The sequence below is a fragment of the Rhagoletis zephyria genome, unplaced genomic scaffold, assembly GCF_001687245.7.
Source record: "Rhagoletis zephyria isolate East Lansing unplaced genomic scaffold, Rhagoletis_zephyria_1.1 Rzeph_scaffold_01340, whole genome shotgun sequence".
Classification (NCBI taxonomy): domain Eukaryota; kingdom Metazoa; phylum Arthropoda; class Insecta; order Diptera; family Tephritidae; genus Rhagoletis; species Rhagoletis zephyria.
In genome coordinates this window covers 102,434-127,910 of record NW_016158424.1, presented here as the reverse complement: position 1 = coordinate 127,910, position 25,477 = coordinate 102,434, and the positions used below count along the sequence as shown (strand labels likewise).

The 25,477-nt window shown below is 34.1% G+C and overlaps 3 protein-coding genes across 5 annotated transcripts; all 3 read right to left on the bottom strand.

The window, feature by feature from the left end:
- Nucleotides 1-542: 542 nt before the first annotated feature.
- Nucleotides 543-8,439, bottom strand: LOC108363702 (trypsin alpha-3-like). 3 transcript variants are annotated; one of them, XM_017617148.1, is made up of 2 exons: nucleotides 7,974-8,439; nucleotides 543-855 (listed from the first exon to the last, which is right to left on the bottom strand). In XM_017617148.1, exons 1-2 carry the CDS (start codon nucleotides 8,401-8,403, stop codon nucleotides 572-574), a joined length of 714 nt encoding a protein of 237 aa, XP_017472637.1. In that variant the 5' UTR covers nucleotides 8,404-8,439; the 3' UTR covers nucleotides 543-571. The 3 variants fall into 3 exon arrangements, with proteins under 3 accessions (XP_017472637.1, XP_017472636.1, XP_017472638.1); XM_017617147.1 differs by having other exon boundaries at nucleotides 543-862; nucleotides 7,981-8,439; XM_017617149.1 differs by lacking the exon at nucleotides 543-855 and having other exon boundaries at nucleotides 7,673-8,439.
- Nucleotides 8,440-15,503: 7,064 nt separating this feature from the next.
- On the bottom strand, nucleotides 15,504-19,299 carry LOC108363700 (putative odorant receptor 85d). Its single transcript, XM_017617145.1, has 4 exons — nucleotides 18,452-19,299; nucleotides 18,165-18,366; nucleotides 15,872-16,027; nucleotides 15,504-15,686 (listed from the first exon to the last, which is right to left on the bottom strand). The coding sequence occupies exons 1-4, from the start codon at nucleotides 19,297-19,299 to the stop codon at nucleotides 15,630-15,632; spliced, it is 1,263 nt and encodes a 420-aa protein (XP_017472634.1). The 3' UTR covers nucleotides 15,504-15,629.
- Nucleotides 19,300-23,689: 4,390 nt separating this feature from the next.
- LOC108363699 (putative odorant receptor 85d) lies at nucleotides 23,690-25,039 on the bottom strand. Its single transcript, XM_017617144.1, has 3 exons — nucleotides 24,192-25,039; nucleotides 23,925-24,126; nucleotides 23,690-23,860 (listed from the first exon to the last, which is right to left on the bottom strand). Exons 1-3 carry the CDS (start codon nucleotides 25,037-25,039, stop codon nucleotides 23,690-23,692), a joined length of 1,221 nt encoding a protein of 406 aa, XP_017472633.1.
- Nucleotides 25,040-25,477: the final 438 nt, after the last annotated feature.

Genomic DNA, 25,477 nt, shown 5'->3' with positions numbered 1-25,477 from the left:
ATCTATTGAGCCAACTCTTAAGAAGAAATGGCTCTGAACTCAGCCGAAAATGATGCCGAAACAGTTCCGAAATTGTCCTGAACAGATCTCAAAAGAGTCCAGAAACGACTCCGAGCTGCGCTCAAAATGGACCTAACTAATCGTGAATTAGTTCCAAAATGGGCCTAAACTAGCCTTGAACTACACCAGAAATGTTCATTTGCACACACAAGAAGCAATCACAAATTTTTTTCTGGGCTATGCAAGAAACAGTTACACATTTTCTGCTGGATTTTCACAAATTTTACCCATATCGGGAGCTAAGATGTTTACACTTAAAAAATATTTTAATTCAAAATAGTTATTGTTATGGGCAACACTCTGATTTTATGATTTCCTTCAATGCACCTGCTGCGTCTTTTAGACCAATCGTTTGAAGTTTCTTAGATACTTCTATGTGAAGGCCGCTAAAACGCTTAATAAGCCTTTAATGGCACTCTAACCATGTAAATCTATGAAACCAAGGCTACAAATTTGCCAACTATCAATTTTTATATATTTGCTGCAATATTTATTGTTCTTTATTGAAATTTTACAAACTGTTTACATTGCTTTCAATCCATGATTTCTCAGCGAAAGCGTCTGTGAAGACAGCTGGATTTTTGTCGTTGGCACAAGCAGCACCCCAGGAAAGCAAACCCACCAACTGATTGTCTGAAACCAATGGCACTCCTGCAACAGCGTTGCAAGCTTTGTTATCAGCAAGGCCACATACATTTGAGGCCAAAACGTCATCATCGTCGTAGTCATATTTGCCAGAAACGCAATCGGCACGGGCTATGATGGTTTCAGATACATCTACCAAAGAATTATTGGCATCCCAATTCAATGTACTCAGCACTTACAGATTCTGCTAACTTCAAGAGGGCCACATCATGTTCACTTGTGTCGGAGTCAAAGTCAGGATTGGAGCAGATGCCACAATTTTTACGCTCTTAGTGCCATTGTTTACACCTACAAGCAATTTTTCAGGATTGAGGACACGAGGCAACGGTAATAACGGTAACATCATTGTATAAAGCACCACCACAGATGATGGATCCACCTGAGTCCTTCACCGATACGACGTATGACCGGGTGCCACTGGCTGCTGCTACACCACCTTCAATTCAGAATCTTCTAGCCTATTAAATTTTAGTATAACTGATGCAAGTTTGAAGTAGGTAGGACTTACCGTTGATTTTTGTGCATTTTTTTGTTATCGGTGGCAGTCAGTTTCTTCCGTCCAAAGTGTGTTCAACGACTGGTTTATATGGAAAAAATTAGCAAAAACTTCAACAAAAAACTTTCACTTAGGCCCACTTGCAGAACATCCAGATTTAAATATATAAATAGAGAGTTAAGTAGCTCAGAGTTAAATTTTTATATTCCTAAACCAGACAATGTCTTGCACCCAAGGTCTTTTAAGGTATTAAATACTATGTCAAAAATTATAAACAAACAATTCAAAATTCATACAATTTTTTTTTTTTAATTTGACATTATAGGATGGTTCTTCTGAAAGCAATGTCAAATTCAATCACACTTTGTTAAATACATTTTGCTTGCACCATTGGAAACTAAGAAGGCACCACTCTCTCTATGAACATACTTATGTATATATTTACATATTTACATACTTGCATACATATTCAAAAATTATTTTTAAATTAAACATTTTTGACATTTTTTTATTCATTGGTAACCCTCGAAAATTGTTGGGTTAATTATTTAACGATTTAACTCTAATTTTACTCCTAACAATTTAATTATTACGAGTGCTAACTTAAAAACGAAGATATAGGACTAAAATTTTGCTACAAATATTTTTTGTGACCAACAACGAAAGTTGCATATACATAGATATGTAGTGCTGAAAGAAAAAAACCATTTTATTTGATACAGGCTAATGTGCATATATAGTATACATACATACACATGCTCAGTAAATATGTATGTACAGGTGTACGTCTATATGTTTCTTGAAGGACTACGGCGGTGCTGACGCATTATGATATCTATTTTGCTTATTTTGCTTATTAGAAAACCGAAATTAAGTGTATGTAAGTTAAAAGATACATTACCGCCGAATCTCGAATGTAAACACCATACAAGTGTGAACCCCCATAAATAAAAAAAGCTGTGCCAACCAATAAGTCACTGCCGTTTTTTATTTGATTGATTATTCCTTAAGGAAAGCCACAAAAGATTTTAACCCATTTCTTACCACTGTTACTAACTAAACATTTTTGGCCATTACATTTTACTAATGTGGTAAAAGAAAAAGTTTTTAACTACTACCAATTAGCCTTTTCTCCTTCCATGTAAAAAATAGGGTCAAATTTAGACCAATTTTGAAATGACTGCAATGGTAACACGCATAATTTTTTTTTCTTTAAATGAACTAATAAGAATAAGAGCAGCGCTGTCTTCGCCTATGCCGAAGGCTTCATACCTTTCATGCATTCGTATCTAAAGCATCAGAGGTATAGAAGATATACTTTATATAGCACCAATCTAAGTGATTTTCACTGCTATGTGATCGGTATGTAAACCGGTAACACAATTTAATGGGTTTAGCTTCCTACATAAAGGAGTTATATCGCAAAAACTGGTATCTGAACAATCAGTGCTATAGGAGATAAAGCTTATACAGCATAGATTTTAATGATTTTCTCAGTAGACTTTGTATTATTATTTATAAAATAGTTTACGAAATTTATCGGTTTTAGCTGTTCAAATAAAGGAGTTTTACAGTAAAATCCCATATCTGAACAATCAGTTATATGGAGGCTTTAGGTTATAGTGACCCGATCTTTGTAATTTTCACTCTAAGTTTTCTGTTGAAAATGCGTGCAAGTATTGCCAAATTTCATGTTCCTAGTTGCATAAATGGAGAAGTTATAACGAAAAATCTCATATCTGAACAATGACTTGTATGGGGGCTATATGTTATAGTGGTCCCATTTCTTTCGCTTCCGACAAATGATTAATACAATATAAAAATACACCCATTTACAAAATTTCATTCGGATATCTCGAAAACTGAGAGACTCAAGTTCTGAACTTTTCTTAATCAAAGAAGTAAGAAAGTCTAAGTTCGGGCGGAGCCGAACATTAAATACCCGGCGCAAGTATTTAATATATGAAATTCACCTTTCCGAAAGCTACCGCTACATGGTAAGCCGGGGGTGTATCAGTTTTGAGTAAATTAGCGTCCTTAAATTTCGAAATATTGCAGTTTCAAGCATTTCTGAAATTTACCGTTATATGAAAAGCGGCCTCAATTTTAGTCCGATTTCAATAATTTTCAAAGTTTTGCTTTTATGTGGCAAGCACAATAACCCTAACGAGTTTGGTATAAATTGGTCGAACGGTTATCGAGATACATATATGTGATCATAAGTGGGCGGTGCCCCGCCCATTTTCCAAAATTTTATCACAAACATATTTCTTGCTTTGGATAAAAACGTATTTTTTTATTCAACATGTAATTTTTAGCAAAAAAAGACCGACTTAAAAAAAAAAATATATATATATATCATGATATAATAATCGGATCTAAACCAGATTAGTATGGGACCACCTCTGAGACACTACCTTTCCTATGCAAAAGAATTATCGAAATTGGTTGACGTGGTCCAAAGTTATGGGGTAACATACATACAAAAAAAAAAATAGAAGATATTCCGACGAACTGATAACCTCCTCCTTTTTGGAAGTCGGTTAAAAAAACTGTTGCAAATAAAAATGCTGATGTTTTAGTTTTATTTATTTTCCGAATTTTCCGAAATTTAAAACATCAGTGTTTTTATAAAAAACCGACTAGCGCGACCTCCAACTTTTTTTCAAAATAAAAAAAATACGCGTCTATGTTGTCTCACAAACAACAATATTTTGATGTAGCGTTTATGAGTTTCCAAAATGAGTTTTTTTTAACCACATATATATATATATATATACATTTTCTACAGATATAGATTCTCGAAGGTAGCGTTTAAGTTTTCTGGGCTTGGGATACATTTAATATTTTAGTGTTTTCTAAGAATTTTTTTTTGCATTTTGAGTCAACCTTTTTCTTTATTTCTTTTCTCCAATAACATAGCTATTTGCCCCGACCTTTAGTATTGCCCGCTAATGTTTACAGCGTGAAGAATAATACAGTTACTCAGTGACTTTTACATCGCGTTCAAATGTCTGTACTGAACATTCATCCACTTCACACTTCCACTCGAACAATTGGCCGTGTAAACGTTGCAAACGATCGACTTTGGTGATGCAATTGGATCGTGTATACTTTGCATTATGTCGACTTTGGCGCCTTCTCGCGGTTTTCGCTGGCAATTAAGTTGCCAAAAAGCACAGGGCGATTCATATTAGGCATAAGCGTAGAGGAAAAAATTTCAGAGGAAAGTTTAACTTGAATTCGGGTTTCTATACGAGTACTTTTTTTTCGATACCTACTCAGTATTTGGTTCAAAAGTATCGATGGTATCGAACGAAAAGTAGGGAGTAAATATGTACTTGTATTTACTCGTATCGTTTCATCCATAGTTTGAGCATTTATAACATTAAACAGAGTTTCCACCTGTGTAAAAATTTAAACTCAAATTATTTAATAAGTTAAATGAATAAGTATAAATTGACATGGGTTAAACACGTTTTTTTTGGAACTTTATTTAACAGGGTTGCCATATGTTTTAGTAATTAAATTCACTTGACTTTAGGGAATTAGTTACACAATTTAAATATGTGTCTTGATATGTGTGTCAGTCGAAAGAGATTTAACAAGGTTTTGTTTTTAAAATATTTTGAATAGGGTTGCCACCTGTTTAAAAATTAGAATTAGCATAAGTTAAATGAAATATTAAAATATGACGTGAAACGAAGCTGGTAAGATATCCTTAGTTTTAATATTTAGAACATTAAAGAGGCTTGCCACCAGTTTAAAAAGGAAAACTCAAATTATTTAATAAGTTAAAGCGATTATTAAAAATATTGGTATCAAATGAAATGGGTTTAAAAAGGCTTTATTTCTGAACGATATTTAGGAGCGCGGTCACGTATTTAAAAAATCTAATTTAACTTAATTCATCAGGCGCATGAAATATTTATTTAGGTGTCACAATATCAGACGCTAGAGATTTGTTTATTTCTTAACTATATTTAGGAGAGTTGCTAGCTGTTTCAGAATTCTTAACTAACTTATGCACAAATCCGAAGATAATGCGAAGACGAGCAGAAAACGAAGAAGAATACTAATACGTGGACCTGGGCTGATATAAAAAGTAACACAAATTTCTGCGGTATGAAAAGAAATAAAAATGAATCGAAGCAGTGAAACACGTCGTGGCACATAATCCACGTTTCGAAGAATATGCTCACGAGGTAGCTGCAGTAGATATAGATCCTGATGAAAACATACTTGATTTGTCAACTTCGCTTACTGAGGCCAATCGTGGCGAAAAATATTGTGGTCAAGGAAGGAACGACAAAACCATATGGTGGTCAATGCCAAGCCAAACTGAAAAACGGCGAACAGAACTGGCGTTGGAAATGCGCAGACAATCGACTTCAACCTGCACGGAAAGTTTTGAGTCAAGCTCGGAACACTTTGACGACAGCAAGCGACAAGCAGCATCTGTCAAATTTTAAATATACACGTTCTTACGGACACAATTATTTTGACGACAGCACGACATCTTGGCTGCAGGACTGCAATTGTCGACGTCGCCAAATTAAATCTATTTCTAATTTTGCCGGCGACAATGAGTAGATGTAGTGCTGCAAAATTAAATTGTCGCAAAATTAATCACATATTCTTGATTGTTCATGTTTTTCTTATTTACTTAAATAAAAATACACAATTTGTGAAATAAATATACCAAAATGTCAAACTTTAAAATCAGCTGTTTGCTATGTCGCTGAGGTCTTCAAAATGTTTAAGAAGCTGGCTTCAAGGCGACATTTGTCGACAAAATGATCTCGCTGTCGTTACGTCGTGAAGTTGCAGTCGTCAAAGTGTTCCGAGCTTCAAAAAGAGATGCCTTCATACGCGTTTTCCCAGTGTCACTTGTTGAATGTATTGCACTTGAGGCAAATTGGAAAGCTAAAAAGGTAATTCACGCAAATATGCGTCAAACAGTATCGAACAAATTAAGATATTGGCAAGACACCGATGCAGTTTCCGCCAATACATTCCCTCCAAGCCTGAAAAATATGGCATACAAATATTTTGGCTTGTTGGCGCAACTTCCAATTATCCACTTGCAGGCGAAGTATATTTGGGTTCACAGCCTAATGTACAAAGGTCAACTGGAATTGCGCGCAATCTCGTAATGCGACTCAGCGATCGATACTTGGATGAGGGTGGGGTGAATATCACGATGGACAACTTTTTCACAAGCTATGACTTGGCGGAGGAATTGCTTGTACGAAATACTACCATTGTGGGCACAATAAGAGGCAATATTTAAGCCGCAATTGCCAAAACTTTTTACATATTTGGAAGAAGCAAAGAAAAGGGGTGTGTTTGAATCAGTGTCTTGATTTTCAAAATCTATGCAATTAGTAAGCTTTACAACTGCATCAACTGCCCATTTCAGCGAAGGTGTGAATCCTGTAACAAAAAAACCACAAGTCATACATGACTATAATAAGCATAAAGGTGGTGTTGATACATTTGACCAAATGCTGCGTAGATTCACTGGTAAAATAAAAACAAACCGCTGGCCCATGGCATTATTTTATTTATTTTTGATTTTTTATTTATTTTCAGGCTTCTTGAGCATAGTCACCCTATGTGGAATACCAATAAGTCCGAAAAGCGAAAAATATTTTTGAACGAGCTCTTTATGGAACTAACACAAAAACAATTCCACAACCGTTGTAAAACAAAAATTAATTCTGGAACAAAAACTGCTATGGACTTGATAGATTTCCAACAGGCTCCCGAAGTACCGAAATCGCGTCCAGCAATACAGGTAGGCTTTCAAAATTAATTTTATAAGTTAGCGTATAAGTTTCAAATATATTTTAAAACGTTCTTCTCCTTCGGCAGATCAGCACTTTGAAACGGCGGTGTGAAACATGCAAAGCTTCTAAAACCGACAACAAAACTACAGCGGTTTGTGACCAGTGCCTTACTACGACATGCACCAAACACTATATAAGAGCATGTAATAAGTGCTATTTCGAAAAATATAATGCCGATGCTGATACGGACTCAGATATTCATGATGATGCGGACAATGTACTCCAATAACGTCGACACCAAACCAAAATGCATCAAAAAGACATCGGAGAATTTCACCCATCTGAGCGGTTTAAAACTAAAACTTTATATGATTTTTATGTTTTTTCTATAAAAAAAAGCCATTGTTTCTAACAATAAAAAAAATTTTCATTAAACTATGTGCATTAGTAAGCGAAATATTGGATTTTTTAGAAAAAAAAACTTCTTAGAAAGCTTAAATTTCCATACGAAATGCATTACTGGGCACTGAGTACCCAAGTCACGAGATTAAGTTGTATAGCTATGTCACGGTTCTAAGGTTAAGAAGCCTTTATCGGCAATCCAACCATGAAAATCTACGAATCTAAGGCTACATGTTGGCCAACCCTTATGAATATTTATATAAGTATTTGCTGCATTATTTATTGCTCTTTATTGAAATTTTACAATCTGTTTACATTGCGTTCAATCCATGATTTCTCAGCGAAAGCGTCTGTGTATACCGTTGGATAGGCTTTGTTGGCACATGCATCACCCCAGGAAAGCAAACCAACCAACTGATTTTGATTTGAAACCAATGGCACTCCTGCAATAGCGTTGCAAGCTTGGTTATCAGCAAGACCACATACATTTGAGGCAAAAACGTCGTAGTCATATTTGTCAGAAGCGCAATCGGCACGGGATATGATGGTTTCAGGTACATCTACCAAAGTATTACTGTCATCCCAGCCAGTGACAATGCCGGCGGAACCGGTAACCGGTGTCTTGCTGGGCAATTTAACGTACTCAGCACTTACGGATTCTGCTAACTTCAAGAGGGCCACATCATGTTCGGTTGTGTAGAAGCCATAGTCAGGATGGGAAAGATGTGCCACAACTTTTACGGTCTTAGTGCCATTGTTTACACCTACAAGCAATTTTTCAGGATTGAGGAAAACCAAACACGAGGCAACGGTAATAACGGTAACATCATTGTATAAAGCACCACCACAGATGATGGATTCACCTGAGCCCTTCACCGATACGACGTATGACCGGGCGCCACTGGGTGCTGCTACACCACCTTGGATTCCGGAGTGAGTGATAAATTGAGCATTGGTACTTGTGGCTGCGATCAACAGCAATAGACAGCAAACGAACTGGTTGGCCATTTTGACTGATTGTTGTATGGGAAGTGCTTAATGCGAAAACTTAAACTAAGTAGAGTTTCGGCTGCTTATATACCGTTACCGACCCCTATACTTAGATTACAGCTACATATGTATGTATATGTTTACTTAGCAAACACGGGGTGAATTATGAAACACCTGAGAAAACAATAATCACGAAAAATATTGATTTAAAGCAGCGGTTCCCGAACTTTTTTTCTCGTAGACCCTTTTCAGAATTTTTCTGGTTTCGGGGGACTCCCTGCTGCTACATTTCTAACATATTTGTATTTCTAAGTGGACGCGTTTGGTCCCAGGTGCAGGATTTATCATAGCGAATATGAAAAGAAAATCTCCCTTTCATATACATACATGGATAGGCCAAATTTCAAATAGTGGTCTGATAAAACCTAATACTAGTTTGTTGATTTAAAGAAACTGAAAGTAATTTTTAATAAATTTAAAGGAAAGGAAATTTCGAATAGCAAAAATTTAATAGCTAAATTATTGAAGTTAAGTTCTGATTAAAATTTAGAAGAATCAAACTTTTATTAATGTCTAATATACTTTAGATTTAAGTATTTGAATAAAAAAATAAATGCTCAAAAACATTGGAATAGTAAAAGTAGAAAATTGTCAAAACGGCTTTAAAAATTAGNGTTTCTGGACGCACAACATTGCAAGTTGATAAAAGCGTTGTAAAAAAAAACACAAGATGTAAAGTTATACCTTGGATTTCTTAATGTAATATATACATATAAATACTTATTTCTTGCTTACAATGTTGGTAAAATGAAGGGTGTAATTAGGTAACTTAACAACTTATTCAGAATTTCGNTTTTTTTTTTTAAACAAAGCATTTGTAAAAAGAAACAGAGTGGCATACTTATATTTTCTTCTTCGAAGATAAACACAATTTTTTTGGGTGTAAACTTACCAAAAAATACAAATACGTAAAAGCATATGCCTATTCGGTCGCCAAATACAGCGCATAGCTACGCGAAAATTCTGTACGTCAGTGCCGATCAAACACGAGCTCCTAACACACATAACATGACGCATGACGTTACACTTGTGCAACTTGTTTACGTTTCTATCATTCTATCATTCTTGNATAAAAGCGTTGTAAAAAAAAACACAAGATGTAAAGTTATACCTTGGATTTCTTAATGTAATATATACATATAAATACTTATTTCTTGCTTACAATGTTGGTAAAATGAAGGGTGTAATTAGGTAACTTAACAACTTATTCAGAATTTCGATTGTAATAATTTAAATTGCAAATTAAATTTTGCGCTTTCCTTTTGCGAATCTTTCTATTATCCTTTCAGTGTCAATTTCAATATATAAGTGTACGTGTAAAAGTGCTAGTCTTGTGCTATCAGTCTTTCTTCATTCATGAAGGANAATAAAGACATTGCACAAAAGCTTATACTTTTATTTCACACCAAAGCTACACTGTTTCCATGTAAAATTGCAAAGAAGCAAAACGGAGCCACTGCTAAGGGTGCGGTGCGAGGGAGACTGTCAGTTTATCGAACCTTGTATTATTAAATCATGTCATTCTTGAATACATACATGTGCTCGTACNCACTACAGCTGTCGCCCTATGCACTATGCTTTTTTATAGGAACTTTTCAAAGCTTTGCTTTGGTGTCGGACACACAACATTGAAAGTTTCTGGATCCACAACATTGAAAGTTTCTGGACGCACAACATTGCAAGTTGATAAAAGCGTTGTAAAAAAAAACACAAGATGTAAAGTTATACCTTGGATTTCTTAATGTAATATATACATATAAATACTTATTTCTTGCTTACAATGTTGGTAAAATGAAGGGTGTAATTAGGTAACTTAACAACTTATTCAGAATTTCGATTGTAATAATTTAAATTGCAAATTAAATTTTGCGCTTTCCTTTTGCGAATCTTTCTATTATCCTTTCAGTGTCAATTTCAATATATAAGTGTACGTGTAAAAGTGCTAGTCTTGTGCTATCAGTCTTTCTTCATTCATGAAGGAAACCATGTTTTTAACCGGCGAAGGGTTGAAAAACTTCCTTCGGAAGTAGCGTTACTAGCTGGAAGTGTGACGAGAATGCGGAGAAGTGTGTTAATAATTGGAAAAGCATATTTGTCGCATTTACCAAGAACTTCTGCTGCTGATTTTGGGAATGGCTTTTCGCTTTATAGTCTCATTCCAAATTGATACCGTCTTTTTCTAAGAAAAGTTCGTATCGTTTTCCAAGCTATTTTACGCGTTCGATAGCATTATTTTTTTCGTCAGGCGTATTATATTCCCCAATTTTAGATGGAAGTAATAAGTTCAAATCAAAAATGTTTAATATCTCTTTCGCCAATCTTTCACGGAGATCGAGGAAAATATTATCCTATAGCGGTATAAATATTGCTTTTCGATAATAATCTTCACAGTTGAAAGTGAAATTTCCTAGATACGTGCACCGCGGAAATAGACAAAAAGTAGTATCAGAAAGCTCGATTTGATATGCATACATACACATTGTTTTAATTTTTCACGTTGCCGAAGAGTTTTACACGATTTCTTATTCTATAAATAATCTTGTGCAAGCTTAAAAACTGGTTACGATTGAAGATTAAAATAAAAAAAAACTTAATTTTTTTTTTTCAAATGAGGTAATATATTTAATATATTTATTTGTTTGTGTAACACTATTTTACACAAACAAAACAAATTAGAAATAATTACCGGACACCGAGTTATCGAATACCGAGCTCGGTGTGAAGAACCATATTGTTTCTTACATTTCATTTGATATCGAAATTCACAAAATATTGTTATTAGCGTAAACGAACATAGCGACACGGGATTTCTAAGAACGTTGCAAGAAGCATAGAAACAAAATTTCGATGAAAAAAATATATATTTTTTCTCGGGTTCAAAACTCTCTTATCTTTTAAGTTGGAACCAACAATACACACCCACAAAATTTCATCATTGAAATCGGTTAAGCGGTTTCGGAGATTAACGCAAACGAACACAGTGACACGGGATTTTTATATATGTATTAAGATGAAGGCTGGCCAAATGGCAGCTTTGCTTGTTTGTTTGAAACCGTTTTGTAGGCTTTTGACAAAGCGTTATGCTCCCATTCTAAATGAATCTAAACAAACTGCTGCAAACTGTTCAAACAAAAATTTGCTTATTTAATTTAAATAAATTTGTTGAAAATACAAGCAATTCGAAATGAAATAATCATGGTACGTTGTTTCCATATTTATGTATGTATGTATATTTAACATATCGCTAGCTTATGTAGATTAAAAAGATTCAAAGTTCACTTTTACAAACTTTACACGAGTTAAAAAAAAACTCCTTATATCCCTTTTCTTCAATTAAATCGTTTTTATTTGTGTTATATTATTTTTAAGTAAATGTACATATTTACATATTTTTATTTTACAGGAGAAGCGAAAAACATTATAAAAGGAGTGTCAAAAAAAAAAAAATAATTTAAAATTTTAATTGAGGGTGTATTTTAAGACATCCTTCCAAAATACATATGAGAAAAACGCAGTTTCGAAAAAAGTGTTCGTTAGTGTCTCTACGAATTAAAGTAACGGTATTCATATCTATCTATGGTATCATGATTACCATTTCATTGAAATGCAAACATCAGTTCGCATTCATGTAAAGATAAATCTAAAAAGATTGAGTTGTATTATTTAAATTTTTTTATTAATATTCTTGAGTTTTCTAGGAAAATAATTCTTAATCTTAAGGGAGCAGGCCTTGACTTTTCAACCACACAGCTGGTTACTTTGACAGCATACCCAGCCGCCATTTGGTCAAGGAAAGTTTTCAAAGTAAATCAAACCAAATTAAAGTAAGCAAGGCGTGCAAAGCAAGCCTGCATTGGGCCACCGCCTTAAGAGTCTTATTTAACAAAAAAAAAATATATATATAAACCAGGAAATAAAAAAAAGTGACATTCAGGAAATTTCGGAGGGACAGTATTATAAGAGAAAGCTACGCTTATGTTGATAAATTTTTTTAGGCGAAAATAGAGAATAACAATAAAAGTTACGGTGGTCATTTACAAACAGTTACGCCTTTTTTCATTGTTTCTTTACTCAAACTTTTTATCAGGTTGATTATCGCGAAAGTTCTATGTGGACCGGCCTTTAATGTTAGGAGGTAATTGATTTTTTTTATGTACACCAAAGATACAACATATCGAGCTCAACCTGCAGAATTCTTGAATCTCTTGCGTTTCTTATAACATAGTAGATTTTTAAATCATCAGCATACAATATGTCTTATGTCATTCATAAATAGAATAAAATACAACGGAACAAGTATGCCACCCTACGGGATACTAGAGGTTGGCACAAATGCATTTGAAGAAATATCATCAAGAACGACATAACCTTGTCTACCACACAAGTAAGATTTAATCCATTGTAGAAAAACAGAGTGAAAGCCCAGATTGAAAAGTTTAATTCACCGAATTTTATGTGAGAATCTGTTAAAGGCTTTAGAAAAATCCGTATAGATTGTATCAACCTGACATCGCATTTGAAAGGTGGCAAAACAATCATCAGAGAATATCGCGAGATTGGTTAAAGTTGATATTTACCGTTACAAAACCATATTGATTGATGGAAATTGACTGCCTGTACATTTGCAAATATATGTAAACTTTTTGTTGCCCTAATTATTACGAATAGTCGTGAAAAAATTTTGAAATTTCTATCAAAAAATTACAAATACAACCAATTAGAGAGCAAGCGTGCGAATAAAGATAGGCAAAGTGTTTACACTTTGTTGCGACGATAAAAATGTGCAGATCTGTTTTTTGTTTTTATTTGGTTGCCATAAGAGTGCTGTGATTACAGTCACATGCCCCCGCCCCCCCCATACAAATGTATAAAATTGGTACTAATAAAGCGTTAACGATAACAGGATGAAAATCTGAAAAGTTATAACAATAACAACATTGCTATACGTATGTACGTATGTACATAGGACCCTTCACCTCTGAAATAACGACACAACTAAGAATTTATTATTTTTCAAGCATATTTTTTAATTTTCATAATTCAGGAAAACTATGATTTGGAACATAATTATTGTGGATAATTTGCAGTCATTGTGTGGGGGTATTTGTAAGCTTTCACATTATGATTGCTTATTATATATAAATACGTCGATTTACCACAAAAAATATGATTATTTATCAACCTAATCCCCTATACAACTCAAAACAATAAATTTTTAAATTGTGTCACTATTGCATAGGACAATCGATGTATATGTACTCGCCTAATAATAAAAGCAGACGAAAACAAGTAAGAAAGTCTAAGTTCGGGCGGAGCCGAACATTAAATACCCGGCGCAAGTATTAAATATGTTTTTTCACCTTTCCGAAACCTTCCGCTAGATGGTAAGCCGGGGTGTATCAATTTTGAGTAAATTAGCGTCCTTCAATTTCGAAATATTGAAGTTTCAAGCATTTCTGAAATTTACCGTTATATGAGAAGCGGCCGTTATTTTAGTCCGATTTCAATAATTTTCAACGTTTTGCTTATATGTGGCAAGCACAATAACCACACCGAGTTTGGTACAAATTGGTAGAACGGATACCGATATACATATATGTGATCATAAGTGGGCGGTGCCATGCCCATTTTCCAAAATTTTACCATAAACGTATTTCTTGGTAAAGAATTGTTGCAAGTATCAATTTTGAATAAATTAGCTTCAATATTTACTGATTTATCGAAGATTTTGTATTTCTCTAAATTACCGTTATATGGGAAGTGGGCGTGGTTAAAGTCCGATTTCGCCCATTTTCAATACCAACCTACCTTGGATTAAGGGAAACCTACATACCAAATTTCGTTAAGATATCTCAATTTTTGCTCGAGTTATCGTGTACACGGACAGACGGACAGACGGACGGACGGACGGACAGACAGACATGGCTTAATCGATTTCTTTTTTCATCCTGATCATTTATGTATACATTTGTCTATATCTATCTCGATTCGTTTTGGCTGTTACAAACAACCGTTATGTGAACAAAATTAATATACCCTTGTGCACAAGTGCGCTCGGGTATAAAAAATCGATTACAATCACAGTACCAATGTAACACATGACTCTGGCAGACTTTTAGAGCGAGAGCTTTAGAACGCACGTGTGCTCAATAATAGAATAGATTTTACAGACATATGCAGTATGTATGTACATACATATGTACAAAAGTATACTTTTGCATTGTTATGTAGTGGAACTTTTTTTGGAGTTTTGCTTTAACTCTAATCATTAAGGAAAAATTAAATTAACTGTACAAAAAAAAAAAAATTAAACATTCTGAACTGTACAACAGTGCTGAAAATGAAAGTTTGAAATTTTTTTTTTCAAATTCGATTCCGAATCTGATTGTTAGCAATTTTTCAGAGGCTCGTCTAAGGTATTTACAGCTTTTATGTGTTTTCGTAAGAATTTTGGAAATCCTAAAAATATGGTTACGTTTTTCCTTTATTTACTCGACGACTTCCTTTTCCCTTTGGATTAGTTCAATGGATTATTAGAATCCAAATGGATTAGAGAAAAAATAACAGCGGTTTATTATAGTTTTCGGGGCTGATTTTAAAAATTGGAGCATCCATTATGGCCTACTAAACTTACATTTGTCTATATTCAAAACTTAAATCAGAAAAAGTACGAAAACTGATTTTTTTTTGGTTTAAATTAATTTTTCTTAAAATATACTTACATCTGTACAAATAAGTATTAGAAAAAGGAAGTACATACTCGTTATTAGCTTTACAATAAATCTAAGATTATAAAAATAAGCGAAAATGTATGGTTTTTGTAAGCATAATTTACGTATTACATATAAGATATAACCTCAAAACCCGATAGAAAATAATTCGACGTGACCCAAAGAAAATGAAGACACCAAGGCTCCCTTAGGCCAAAGCACACCAGTTACACTTAAAACCTTTTGAATTCATTTTTAAAGTGGAAAAAGCTTTTATTAAACTTTTTTGGTTATTTTTATTTGCTCAAGTAAATAGTTAAATAATTATGCCCCATATAGCTGGTAAATAGCACAACATATGGTGGCCGTATGACAAATAAATTCTCCGTAGTTATGCACTAAAGCGTTAAGTAGACCGTAGTGTATCATTTGCATACTCGAAATTTTCCATCGCTTCTTACTCCCAAAAATTTCTTATCTTGCATACATTGTTCGTATAATTGCAAAGAACTTATAGGATAACTGCAATAACTGAAATATAGTGGAAAAGGAGAAAAAAAAATTCAAATTTTTTGCAACACCAAAATTTTGGTAATAAAATTATTAAAACGTTACCGAAATAATCTGAATACTTTGGAAAACTTTTTCATATTAGAAATAATATTTTGAAAATGTCCGCAAACACTTATAAAATTAATTCAAATTATAATACTTACATCAGTTAAAGTCCCCATGGAGACATTTACAAAGCTGGTGGCTCTTAGCGTAGCTGACTTTTGTGCGCGTTGTATAATTATGGTCAACATTTTTTTGTAGCGAATATTGGCGGCTAGCCAGTTATGATTATAAACCGCGTGACCTACGTTTTCGCTCTTTTGAAGAATGTAAACCAAAATGTAAAAATTCACTTCATATACATATGTATATACATAAATATAAAAATTTCAAACATTTACTGTATATTAGGGCGGTCCAGAAATGCAAGTGAAAAAAGTAAAGGCCGAATTTTATTACTCTCACCCCCTAGGATTGTTCTATATCGAAAAAATTAGCGCTGCTTTTGTTTCGAGAACAAAAAATATTTAGAGGTCGCTCAAAACGCTTAAAGTTTTACATTAATTTAATGATTCGTAGAAATGGTAAAGAATTCTTTATAATCAATATTTTTCCATTGGAAAGTGGGGCGCATAAACAATCGTTAGTATTAGAAATATTATAAAGTATTATAAAATAAATAATTAGGTATTTTTGTTAGAATTATCGTAAAGAGAAGCAAAGTTTTCCGATCAACAAATACTGATTTGTAAGAATTCTATACTATTTCTACCAAAAAATGCTTTTGCCTTCAAATTTCAGCGATCTTATGCAATGTTTAAACAGAAAAAACTGTGTATGATGTGTGTCATTACGAAACAAAGCAGCAAAATTTTAACTCCGAGATCATCGAATACTTTCACCCAGCACAGGCCAGACTAAGGCGTCGGTTGTCTGCAACTTTTATTAGCGGATGTAAACATAACGAATGCCAGGGAACTACAAAGCTCAGTTAAAAAATAATAATTGGTTGAATTTATTGTTAAATGGTCGGCATTTACATGGAACCAATTAAACTGTATCGCTAAGGGGCAGACGTTTGCTTAACTGTGCTATCAAATGCGAATTCAATGGAGGCAGCCACTATAACATAACCAAAACTAACCCAACTATAAGCGCTGTACTAAAGCTCGTGCGTTATAGTTACATTGGTATAGCTGCAAATCAGTGTTGCCAGGTTGAATTTGGTCGTCATTTGGAAGATTTTTAATGGTCTTGACGATTTGACGATTTCGACAAGCAAATGACGATTTTTTCTTTGTGTGCAGTTTTTTATTGCCAGTTGTTTTAGGGGTGATTTTTCGATTATTTTTTACTTTTCCAGAAATTTATTGTGCTTTTAAAAGATTTTTATATACATACATACATGCATATGTTTTCTAAAAGTAGATACCAAAATTATAATTTCAGGTCTTTATTTTCAATTCTAAGGTTTTTTGGGAAAGGGCTTCTTCACCATATATGTACGTACATATATACAATGACTAAAAAATTTCACTAATAAAGTTCGCTTAGGTTTTAAGGCAATTTTCTAATTTAAAAAGTTCGATACAAAAATCGCGTATTTACCAAAGTACCTCCAACACACAGGGGTCAAAGAAAAATTTTTAGCACGAAATTTTGTTATCAGCTTAGTTCATTAAATAATATGTATGTTATTTATCTAAATGCATTTAAATATATTTTTGTTATAAGTAATGTGAATTTTAGTAATTCGTAAAAGGTTTTTAGACATATTTTTTTCCCCATTATAAACCGGTTCCCTAATTTTTTTTCGGACACGGTTTATTTTGGTGTTTTGTGTGTTGTGACGATTTTTAAGACAATGGAAGATTTTTGAGAACCATTTTGACGATTTCTATGTTCAACTACCCGGTAATACTGCTGAAAATTTAACTGACGCGTTTCAACATTTCTTCTGCCTGATGACTGCAGTGTCTTTAAGTAGGAGAATATAGAGAAGATTGCTTGTCTCATCTCTGCCACTACACATATTCGTTGACGTTGAAAGTATGTACATATTAGGAACCAAGGAAGTGAAGGCAAAATTGTTAGAGAATATCGCGCATGTGGTTCTTGTTTTAACAGCACAAAAACTACCTAAAGAGTTTCTGGGCATAATGTTGGAGTCGTAGACTGACAGGTATAAATCGCGGTCATTCCTGTTGTTTATTATATACTCCCACTTCGTTTCAATGGTATCAGAACAAACAATGAATTTACTTATCTAAGTCTGCATAAATATACGAGTACAAACAGCCTTCCCAATCTGACCTAACCTATTTAGAGAATTATGTCATCTTAGGTGTAGTCCATAAATCGCAGTCATTGTGCTGTTTGTAGTCATAGTTATTCGAGCCTTTTATCCAGAACATTTTAAGACTAAAAGACCCGTACTTACATACAATCACTTACCGTAGTTATGAGCTCCTGTCCATACCAACAAATCATATAAATTTGAATTAACGAGCAATTTATATAGCTAATCAGCATTATCATTGCACCCAAGGGCACGCCGACAGTAAATTGAAAAGCCAGAAAACAAATGACAAAAGAAATCGAAATGAAGTTGATGAGCATTGGTAAACCAAATATTTCATTTATAAGCTGGCAAAGGCTGCAATTGGGGTAAGTAAAAATATAAAAAAAAAATTTTATTAAAAAGTATGAAAGTATATATGTATGTACATGCTCTAACTCACTCTAGCGTATGGTAATGTTGCGAAACAATGGCGCACAAGAATTTCAAATCCTTGCTGACACTACTCCACTCACTTTCAACACTAGGCTCATATTGCTCGATATTACGCGACAACTGCCGAAAATGCATTATCAATTGAACTGCTGCAGCACACAACAACAAATCCGTGGCAACATAAGATGCCAAGCAATTGTGAGTTGCAAGCGCTTGCGATACATAAAGCGGATAATAAAGCCAATTGTTGCGCCACTCAAAGGGTACCCAGACGTAATAGGGCAACGTTGGTTGCCAGGTGCCACGCTGTAGCCATTGCTCGAAAATTAAATAATTTAGCAAAGGCAAGAAATTGTAGCACCAAGCTGTGAAGCCAATTGTGAGAACATAGGCGAAAGTTATGCGTTGGTAGTGATCGAGATGTTGCTGTAGCTCGTACTGCGGCTGATCCACCGTTAGCTTCGGATAGATGTCGTACAATTGTCGCATAAGCCAAGTGATGCGCACACGTTGCCGCTTATCATGCCAGGTTTTAAAAACTGCCACAAAAACGAAGCCCAGGAAAGTTAAATTTTTGGCTGCCTGCATGAAATCTGCATTCTCCAAAAAGTTCACAACAACGAATGCGGCTTCTGTCAGTAGCACGAAATTCATGTTGATAAGAATGATTAGGGAGAAAAATTGGCTGAGATAATGACGTAATGCGCGTGTTAAGTTAGCAGCAATGCTTTCCTGCACAGCCGATTTCTCCGCTGCGGCATCATATACATCATCGTAGGGCTCAATTCCATTTGAGTTGTACCAGAAATTGGCCTTTCTAATGAAAGCACTAAAAGTGATTATGTTCGATGGCATTCTCGCCGAGCAATGTGTGACCACGACAGAATAATCGAGTATAAATAGGTGAAAGGGTAGACAGGCGCATAAATAACTCTTTCGGCTATAACACTATGCAACATAGTTGAAATTTTTAACCCTTAGGAAAAAAATGTTTCAGTAAGCGCATTCGAATGAAGTAAATATTGATTAATTTCGGAATGGTAGCGCGCCCTGCTAACCACCGCACCAATGCGGCCACCCCAAAAGGAAATTAGGGAACAAAATTTTGAAACTTAAAAAAAATCATTGTAGAAAATACTTTAAAAAAATAAAGAAAATAAACTATTAAAAAGAAAATTTTTAGAACTTTGTAAAAAAGAAAAAAAGAAACGTTAAAAATTATCTTAAAAAATTAAAAAAAAAAATAAAGTTATGAAGAATTTATAAAAATGTAAATTATTTAAAAGAAAAAGTTATTAAAATTTTTGAAAAAGGCAATAAAGACTGTAATCGAAAAAACTTTAAAAAAGTAAATACAAGAGTAATTATAAAAGAAAGTTGTGGAAAGAAGTTTTAAGAAAACTTCTAAACTGAAAAATTTTAAGAAAACTTTAAAACTGAAACTGAAATTAAAACTGAAATTAACAAAAAATAAAAAAGTAAGGTGTTAAAATGAAAGAGCTTTTAAAATTTTGAAAAAGGGTAGCAAAGAATGTAATAGAAAAAGTTTTAAGGTAAAACGTGCAGAAAATTATTATAAAACTAACAACTAAGAAGCTATAAAAATTATTTTTTTTCTAAAAAGAACTTCAAGAAAAATTATACAAAGTGTACGTCCGTCTAAAATACTGGAAGCGTACTTTTCGGCTATTACAACCTGATCGACTTGGCTTATGATTTTCCGTACCAGAGGGAGCCATGTACGAATGTTGGGTAAGCTCGTAGTAGCGCCCTAAACACTTTGGTAAGAGATTTTTAAATATGTCGTTCTTCGCTTCTGTCGTGGGTCAAATGAAAAGATGGTAAATAAGTCAGTGTTGATGCTGATTGCGACGAGACGATTGTTCTCCGGTTTTATATTTGTTTTCAGGGAAAGTTGGCTGTACACGGCGCTACCTGAAACCAGCGCTCAACCAGAAACTAGCGCAATTTCAGCTGATTTAAGGTTTATATGGCGTGACTAGCAGCGCTCCGAGACAGACACCCGGTTGCAGCTGCACCTCCATCAGTGGAGCCTTAAACCGAGTACGTTGCAGTCGCCTCATTAAGGCGCCATCCATTTTCGGCACACGCCTTGGTTACATATTTCATTTGTAGACTAGTGTAATAAAAGGTTAGATTGTTACAGCATTTTTTGTAATTATTATTATTTTTTTTGTAGTCAAATATTTGATTACTTGATTACATGCTACAAATTAATAACTGCAATTGATTTTGAAGTAGGTATGTACATACATACATATGTTGGTATGTGTAAGAGATTATTCAATGTGAGCAAGTAATTGAGTGGGCGTTTAAAAAATTGAGGATGCCGTCTAATGATATATCTTTGCCTGTGCGTGAATGCACTGACTACGCTAATTGAATTGAATTGCTTAAAGGACTATAACTAATTAAGTATAAATCAATTTAAGGTATATATGTACAATATACATTTGTAGGCAAGGGCGTAGTCAGGGGAGAGTGGCGGGGGGACGTATAATGCTTGTTAATTTTTGAAGTGAAACTTCTTTAGTGGCGGTTGGTTGGTTAGGAGTAAATTGGCAAATTCAACGGAATTTGCACTCGGAAAATGTTTCTTGAGTGTATGCGTGTGGTATTCATTTATCAAAAACTTGCTAATAAAAGGTTAAAAAGTAACACTTAAAAAAGACCAATACAACAACGAAAGTAAAGGTTCGTACGTACATAGATTAAGAAAATGATAAAGGCAAAGGTAACAAGTAAGTAAGTCTAAGTTCGGGCGGAGCCGAACATTAAATACCCGGCGCAAATATTAAATATATGTTTTTTATCTTTCCGAAAGCTACCGCTACATGATAAGCCGGGTGTATACATTTTAAGTAAATTAGCGTCCTTAAATTTCGAAATATTGAAATTTCAAGCATTTCTGAAATTTACCGTTATATGAAAAGCCGTAAATTTAGTCCGATTTCAATAATTTTCAAAGTTTTGCCTTTATATGGCAAGCACAATAACCATACCGAGTTTGGTACAAATTGGTAGAACGGTTACCGAGATACATATATGTATGTGATCATAAGTGGGCGGTGCCACGCCCATTTTCCGAAATTTTATCATAAATGTATTTCTTGGTAAGGAATTGTTGCAGGCATCAATTTTTGATAAATTATCTTCAATATTTACTAATTTATCGAAGATTTCGTATTTCTCTATATTATCGTTATATGGGGTGTGGGCGTGGTTATTGTCCGATTTTAAAAATTTTCAATTTCAAAATTTCATTTTCAAAAAATTTATAATATTCTTATTTTTCGTTCAAAATTAATTGTAAATATCAAATTTGAGTGAATAATCTTCAGCAGTTACTAAAATATCGCAGTTTTCGTATTTCTGAAAATTTCCGTTATATGGGAGGTAGGCGTGGTTATTGTCCGATTTAGCCCATTTTTAATATGAATTGAAATGACTGAATTTCAACCGCTGGCTAGTATTCCTTAAAGTGAAAGAATTTTTCTATTACACCCACTTGATGTTAAGCGGATTCAGTGGAGATAAAAATCTATCGATGGTTGGACCATTCGATATTTTCGACAGTATTGGGCCTCACCAGTCGATGGTATCGATACTGTCGGTAAGAGAAAAAATTTGGGATCCTCACTAAGGTAAATTAGTAGAAAAATAATGAATGTTAGTTTTAAACACCCTTTTAGCGTGCATTTCTTAAAATAACAAAATAAGTTATTTTAAGTAACACAAATCTAAATCTGGCTAATATTGTTTTTTTTTTTTTTTAATTTAATGTTCATAATTTTTTATGAAAGTATAGTGCGTTATCAATCGAAAACTAAGCAAGTCCCAATTTCAAATATTTTACGAAAATTAGAAGTTTTCGAGTCATCAAAATTTCGTGTTTTTTAATAAGAATTCTTTGAAAAGTTTTCAGTATGCGTTTTGTTAGTTCATTAAACTTAAGTAAAAAGTGCAAGTTTGAAGTAGCCAGGGCTTAATGTTGATTTTTGAAAATTTTTTTGTTGAAGGTGTTGCTTATTCTCTACATTAAAAAAAAATGGCGAATATATTTACTTGGTATATGTTTACATGATCGCACGGATTTTACAGTTCTCCGGCTTTTTGGAATGCTACAAAGAGTTAAATCTAGTAGCCTTGAAAATAATCTCTAGTAATAGTACTATTTCTGCCGTCACTCCCTGAAGCATTGCTGGAATTATACCGACTGGTCCTGGGTATTTGAAGGGACAGAAGCTATGTATGTATATATTAGTGTTGGGAAGGATCGATTACTTTTGAGGATCGAGTTCCTTAGTAGAGATATTTTTACTCAGTAAAGATATTTTTAAAAATCGAGTTCTGTCGATCCTTTTGAGAATCGGGTTCTGAGTACTTTTGGTATCGATATTGCCTAAAACTACTTACTATATCGAGCCCTAACCGCCAAAATAACGTAAGCGACATTTTTTTCAAAATTTTCTTTTTGATGCCGAAATATTCCTAGAGCATCTAGATGCATTTCTGCATCAAAAAGAAAATTTTGAAAAAATGTCGCTTGAAAAATTTTGAAAAAAATGTCGCTTACGTTATTTTGGCGGTTAGGGCTCGATATATATAAGTACAATAAGTACGTGGGAACCCTGCAAACGATTTTTTCAAAGTATTCTGAAAGAAATTTTAAAGAATTCGTAAAGATCTCATCCGATTTTCCTAAAATGAAGTAAACTGTGCACACTTAGATTCTTTTACGAATTTCGGAGAAGCAATGAAAATAATGCTGCTATGTAAAGAATTTCTTGCAGAATTTTTTCAGAATTTTCTTTATTTTTCATATAGAAATTACTTTACGTGTTCGTGTCAACCCCTTCATATAATTTTCTTTGAAAATTCGTAAAAAAATCGATACAGAAATGAGATACTCCTAAAGATTTCGATAACATTTCGCGAACTTTGGTTTGCAGAGAAGTTTAGTGGAAAAATCTACTTTTGTAAATCGGTACAACGTTTTTAAACTACAACATTTTTTTCTTTGTACAAGTTTTATTATATTTTAAATTAATAGTTGGATTTACGACTACACTCTCTTTGAATTCCATTTAATTTTCAACATTCAACTTTCAGCCTTTCTTGGCTCTCTTGCATACATAGTACGAATGACGGCAAAGCCTTTATAGGATATTTGAAGAAGCTAAAATAAAAGGGGTTTGATTTTCATTTAAGCCACACAAAAACTCTATTTGGTACTCACATCCGTCATTGTAGGCATAGATACTATGACGAAAGAAGTAGCCCGTAATTTAGCTGCCTTTTGAGCGCGTTGCATTATGACAAGTAACATTTTTTTATAACGCAAATCTGCATCATACCAATTGTGATTGTAAACAGCACTGCCGATATATTCGCTCTAGAATAATAAAAAATGAGACAGAAGATCAAAATTCTTATATGTAGTCAAACTAAAACTATACCGCTTCCAGGAGACCATGTGCATAATAGCAGATGAGAAAGATTTGAACCAACGAACAGAAGAGAAAGAAAGCCAACATAATCAGCGAATCTACGGCAGCACCGATGGTGATTTGAAAGAGCACAAAGCAAATAATCAGCGATGTGGAGACGAAACTGATGAACAACGATATACCGAAAACATCATTCATTGCCTGGGAGAGTCTAAAATATAAGGGTTTAAAATTCTGCATAGAATAAGTACGAATCTAATGCGAGCAGATATATACTTCAAAATCTGCTGGTGATAGGCTATAATGCCGCGGAGAAACCGTAAATCCACCTCACTGCGCTCCAGACTGCTTATTCTTTGCCTTTCCCGCGTCGCGGTACCGTCGCCATTGCCAGCTATATGACTCTCTATGCGCTTGGCCAACTGGCGATAGTGCATAATGAGTTGCACAGCCACCGCACTCAGCAGCAAATCATTGGCCAATTGTCCGGAGAGACAAGTTTGCCCACCCACACATTGTGTCAAATACATTGGATAGTAAAGCCAATTATCGTGCCAATTAAATGGCGTCCAACAGTTATAGGGTATCGTTTTGCCTACGGTACGCACCTCTAGCCACAGCTCATAAATTAAATAGTTGAATAGCGGAAAGAGATTATAGCTCCAAACTAATAGTTCGTGCAACAAAACAAAAGCATATGCAAATCGATTGTAACACTTCAGCTGCCCCTTCACATCGTAGAACAACTGTTCACGCACCGAGATTGGATAGAGCGCGTAGAGATCTTGCATCATTGAGCTAATACGTGAATGCTGACGCCATATGCTGAAAATTTTTATATCGCCAACTATGACGAAGCCCACGAATGAAGATAGCATAGTTGCCTCAACAAAGTTATTGCCATTTGCGAAAGCCAAAAATATGAAAATAATCTCGCTCAACAAAGTTACATTCATATTGGCCATCGTAATGAAGAAAAATATGCGTTGCAATTGACGGCGCAGTTGTGCAAGTCTTCCCGTTCGTTGCTCGCCGATTTTCTCGTAGGCATCCAGGCCAATGCTGCTGTAGAATATATTGGCTAGATGGTTGAAGCTTTCAAAATGTATTGGTTCGTTAGGCATCGCGGATGATTGTTAATGCGCAGTAGAGTAACTGGCAGGTATTTATATGTCAGTGGGCACCTACTTATGTATATATATTAGGGTGACCAAGAAAAAAAAATAAAGTCGGAATTTTAATCTGCCCCTATCGAAAAAAATAGACCCTCATATCTTTATTTTGAAATCTAAAAATATTTAGAGGTCGCTCAGAGCACTCCAAGTTTTCCATGTATTTTGTATGGAAAAACACTTTTCGTAGAAATGCTATACCTATTATTCTTGAAAATCTAATTTTTCGACCAGAAAACTCTGCTTCTCTTCAGGAGACTTCCAGCAAAAAATCCCAATTGTTCTATTTAACAATTTTTTAATACTAAAGATTTTTTTATTGGTCCCCTCATAGCATTTTCTGGCCTATAAAATATAGTTACGTGAAAAAATTGCTCAATAAAAAATTGG

Excerpts from the sequence above, each read along its gene's own strand:
- LOC108363702 (XM_017617148.1), bottom strand. The coding sequence starts at position 8,403 with ATGGCCAACCAGTTCGTTTGCTGTCTATTGCTGTTGATCGCAGCCACA. Across the intron at positions 856-7,973 it reads CATTGTCACTGGCTGGGATG|CCAATAATTCTTTGGTAGAT; the intron begins ACAGTAATACTT and ends TGAATTGGGATG.
- LOC108363700 (XM_017617145.1), bottom strand. The coding sequence starts at position 19,299 with ATGCCATCGAACATAATCACTTTTAGTGCTTTCATTAGAAAGGCCAAT. Across the intron at positions 18,367-18,451 it reads CAACATTACCATACGCTAGA|CCTTTGCCAGCTTATAAATG; the intron begins GTGAGTTAGAGC and ends CCCCAATTGCAG. Across the intron at positions 16,028-18,164 it reads GACAGGAGCTCATAACTACG|AGCGAAAACGTAGGTCACGC; the intron begins GTAAGTGATTGT and ends ATTCTTCAAAAG.
- LOC108363699 (XM_017617144.1), bottom strand. The coding sequence starts at position 25,039 with ATGCCTAACGAACCAATACATTTTGAAAGCTTCAACCATCTAGCCAAT. Across the intron at positions 24,127-24,191 it reads TATCACCAGCAGATTTTGAA|ACTCTCCCAGGCAATGAATG; the intron begins GTATATATCTGC and ends CTTATATTTTAG. Across the intron at positions 23,861-23,924 it reads CACATGGTCTCCTGGAAGCG|AGCGAATATATCGGCAGTGC; the intron begins GTATAGTTTTAG and ends TTATTATTCTAG.